We start from the raw sequence: 2,413 nt of genomic DNA, 5'->3' as shown, positions 1-2,413 counted from the left end.
ATATTTACTTCTCTGTGAGGAAAGCTTCCTACTGTCACTAATCAACAGATTTTTCAGGCTTGTGTGTTATAGAGATAAATGCATCGATACTTCCAAAGGGCTTTGGGGTCCTGAGGTGGAAACTCAAAATATGACTTGTGTTTTGGAAAGGGCCTTGGAATAAGTTACGTGGTACGGCGTGCCGTCACTCCCAGGGATGCAGCTCCAACCACATTCTCCATCCAGCCCCTCCTGAAGATTGCTTTTTCTCTTATGTTCACAGATGGTAGCTCACTTTGATCCTGTTCTCTCTCCTCCAGTATTGGTGGAAGAGAGTAAAATAATAAACATAATGCAGAAGATATATATATTTATAGTGAAGTGTTTTAATGCTGCCTCTGAGTGCTCTGCATTATCTGTTGTTTATAATGCACTTAAAATTATAACAGTCTGCTGGGAGTAAACCGAAGGATGTTGTCCTTTTGTATGCCCAACACTGATCTCTTGTTTCTTTTCTCCTTTCTGGAGTTTAATTAGCACTGCTACTCTGCCTAAGTTGGCCAGTCAATGGAGCATGAAAGCCTGTGCCAGGTGACTTGCAAAACATTAGTTCCTCACTTGAAGTATTTGCCATCCAACTCGGAGCAGGTGCCAGGAGGCAGCGCAGCAGCAGTGAGTTTGGGCAGTGAGGCAGGAGCAGTGAGGCTTTCTGATGGCCCAGAACTCACAGGGTATGCAAGGGGAGGTGACTGCCACGTACTGCTGTGCTGCAACCATGGCTGAGGTACAGCTCAGTCCCTGGGGTGGTCACTGAGCGTCTGGTTGTGAGCTCACTGAGTGCCAGGTGCGGGGCCAGAAGATGAGATAGTGCCACTGACTTCAGCTCAGGAAATGGAGCGGGTGAATGGTGGCTTGGCAGAGCTAGTGGGTGGATGAATTCAGCTCTCGGTTGCAGCCACAGCCTTTGGGATGAGCCTAGGTAATGAAAAATACTATTATGGGGGGCTATTAAAACAAAGGTGTTCTGGTTCTCCTCCAGGAGGGAGGTGAGGTGTATTGGCACAGGGAAAAGCGGTCGTTAAAGAAGAGGAAGAATGGTCATGTGAGGCTGGTGCTGACCAACAGCCGTTTGGCTGAGGAAGGCTCATGCTGCGGTGCAGAGACGGGCAGGAGAATGTTTGGCAGCACCGTGGCACGGAGCAGGAACGGCCCATCAGCCTGTGCCGCCCCTGTCCAGAGAGAGGCTTTGTGTGCTGCTGTGTTCTGATGTGTCACCACTGCTAACAAGCGCCCTTTCTCAGGGTGATGCGCCGTGCAGGCAGGGCAGAGAGGCTCCGGTTCTCCTCTGACACCCAGCATATCAGTTGTTCCTCACTGGGCTCCTCCATGCCAGCTCGCCCGAGCGGAGCGCAGGGCCCGCAGTACACGGGTGAACTTGCGAGACGCCGGAGCCTGGCACAGCTCTGTTGATTTATACGGGCGAGGAACTGCTGAGCGCCGGGGGCCGCTCCGCTCCACCCGCGGGGAAGGGCTCGGGCCGCGCCGAACCGCCGCTCCGGTGCTGCGAGCGGGGCCGTCCGGCAGCGGTTCGGGGTTCTGCCGGAGGAGCCGCCCGGACGGGCAGCGCCGAGCTCCGAGCAGGAAACCCGGGTGCGAACCGTCCGCGCCCGCGGCCCCGTCGGCATCCCGAGCCCGCGGGCAGGCTCCGCTCGGCGGGGGCCGCGGCCTCGGGCGCGCTCCGGGCGGGCAGGGCGGCCCCGGGGGCTGGGCCGGGCCCTCCGCCCGCCGGCTTTAACCCGCCCGCTGCCGGCGTCTCCTTCGCCGCCGGGAGCTCCGGATCCGCCGCGGCGAACTCGAGAGGCCCGAGTCGGGCCTCGCCCCGCGGCACCCGGAGGACCCAGCCCGGCCGAGGCCGCAGCGGCGGAGCAGAGCCCGCGGCCTTTTGTCCGCTAGCGCAGGTGCGGAGCGGCGCGGCCGAGGACAAAGCGCCCGCGGGGCCCCGGGCCGCCTCCGCCGCCGCTCCGCTCTGTTCCAGCTGCCTTTGCTGCCTCCGTTCTCCTCCGGCGCGGTCCGGCCGCAGCTCCCGGCGTTCGGTCCCGGCGCGGCCCGGCGCCGCCGGCGGGTTTTATGCGCACGGCGGCCGGCGGGCCGGCGGGGGTGGGAGGAGCCGGGCAGGTTGTGCCCGCCGGGCCCTCCTCCCTCGCTCCCTCCCCGCCCGGCGGAGAGGGGTCGGGGGAGGGGGCAGCATGGCCTGTCCGTCCGGCCCCTTTTCCAGCGCTCATCTGCCCCGGGAGTGCGGCGCCGCTCCTCGCAGGGAGAAGAGGTCCGAATGGAGACAGACGGCAGCCAGCCCGGCCTCGCCTCCCCGGACTCCCCGCACGACCCCTGGTACCGGCGTGGCGGGCGCCGCCGGCCGCCTCCTCCGCCGCCCCCC

At 62.5% G+C, this 2,413-nt stretch overlaps 1 protein-coding gene across 4 annotated transcripts in view; it reads left to right on the top strand.

The window, feature by feature from the left end:
- Window positions 1-2,172: 2,172 nt before the first annotated feature.
- The window catches only part of MSI1 (musashi RNA binding protein 1), a 28,134-nt gene continuing 27,893 nt past the window's right edge, over window positions 2,173-2,413 (top strand). For 2 of the 4 annotated variants that reach the window (XM_042865815.1, XM_042865812.1), the window contains exon 1: window positions 2,173-2,302. In XM_042865815.1, the coding sequence (XP_042721749.1) occupies window positions 2,226-2,302 (77 nt within the window). In that variant the 5' untranslated portion in view covers window positions 2,173-2,225. Of the gene's footprint in view, window positions 2,368-2,413 lie in introns of all 4 variants that reach the window. The other 2 variants (XM_042865816.1, XM_042865813.1) reach the window with 1 other exon arrangement.

The sequence above is a fragment of the Lagopus leucura genome, unplaced genomic scaffold (genome assembly GCF_019238085.1).
Source record: "Lagopus leucura isolate 7727_CA_CO unplaced genomic scaffold, USGS_WTPT01 Super-Scaffold_806, whole genome shotgun sequence".
Taxonomy (NCBI): domain Eukaryota; kingdom Metazoa; phylum Chordata; class Aves; order Galliformes; family Phasianidae; genus Lagopus; species Lagopus leucura.
This window is presented reverse-complemented; position numbering and strand designations above follow the sequence as displayed.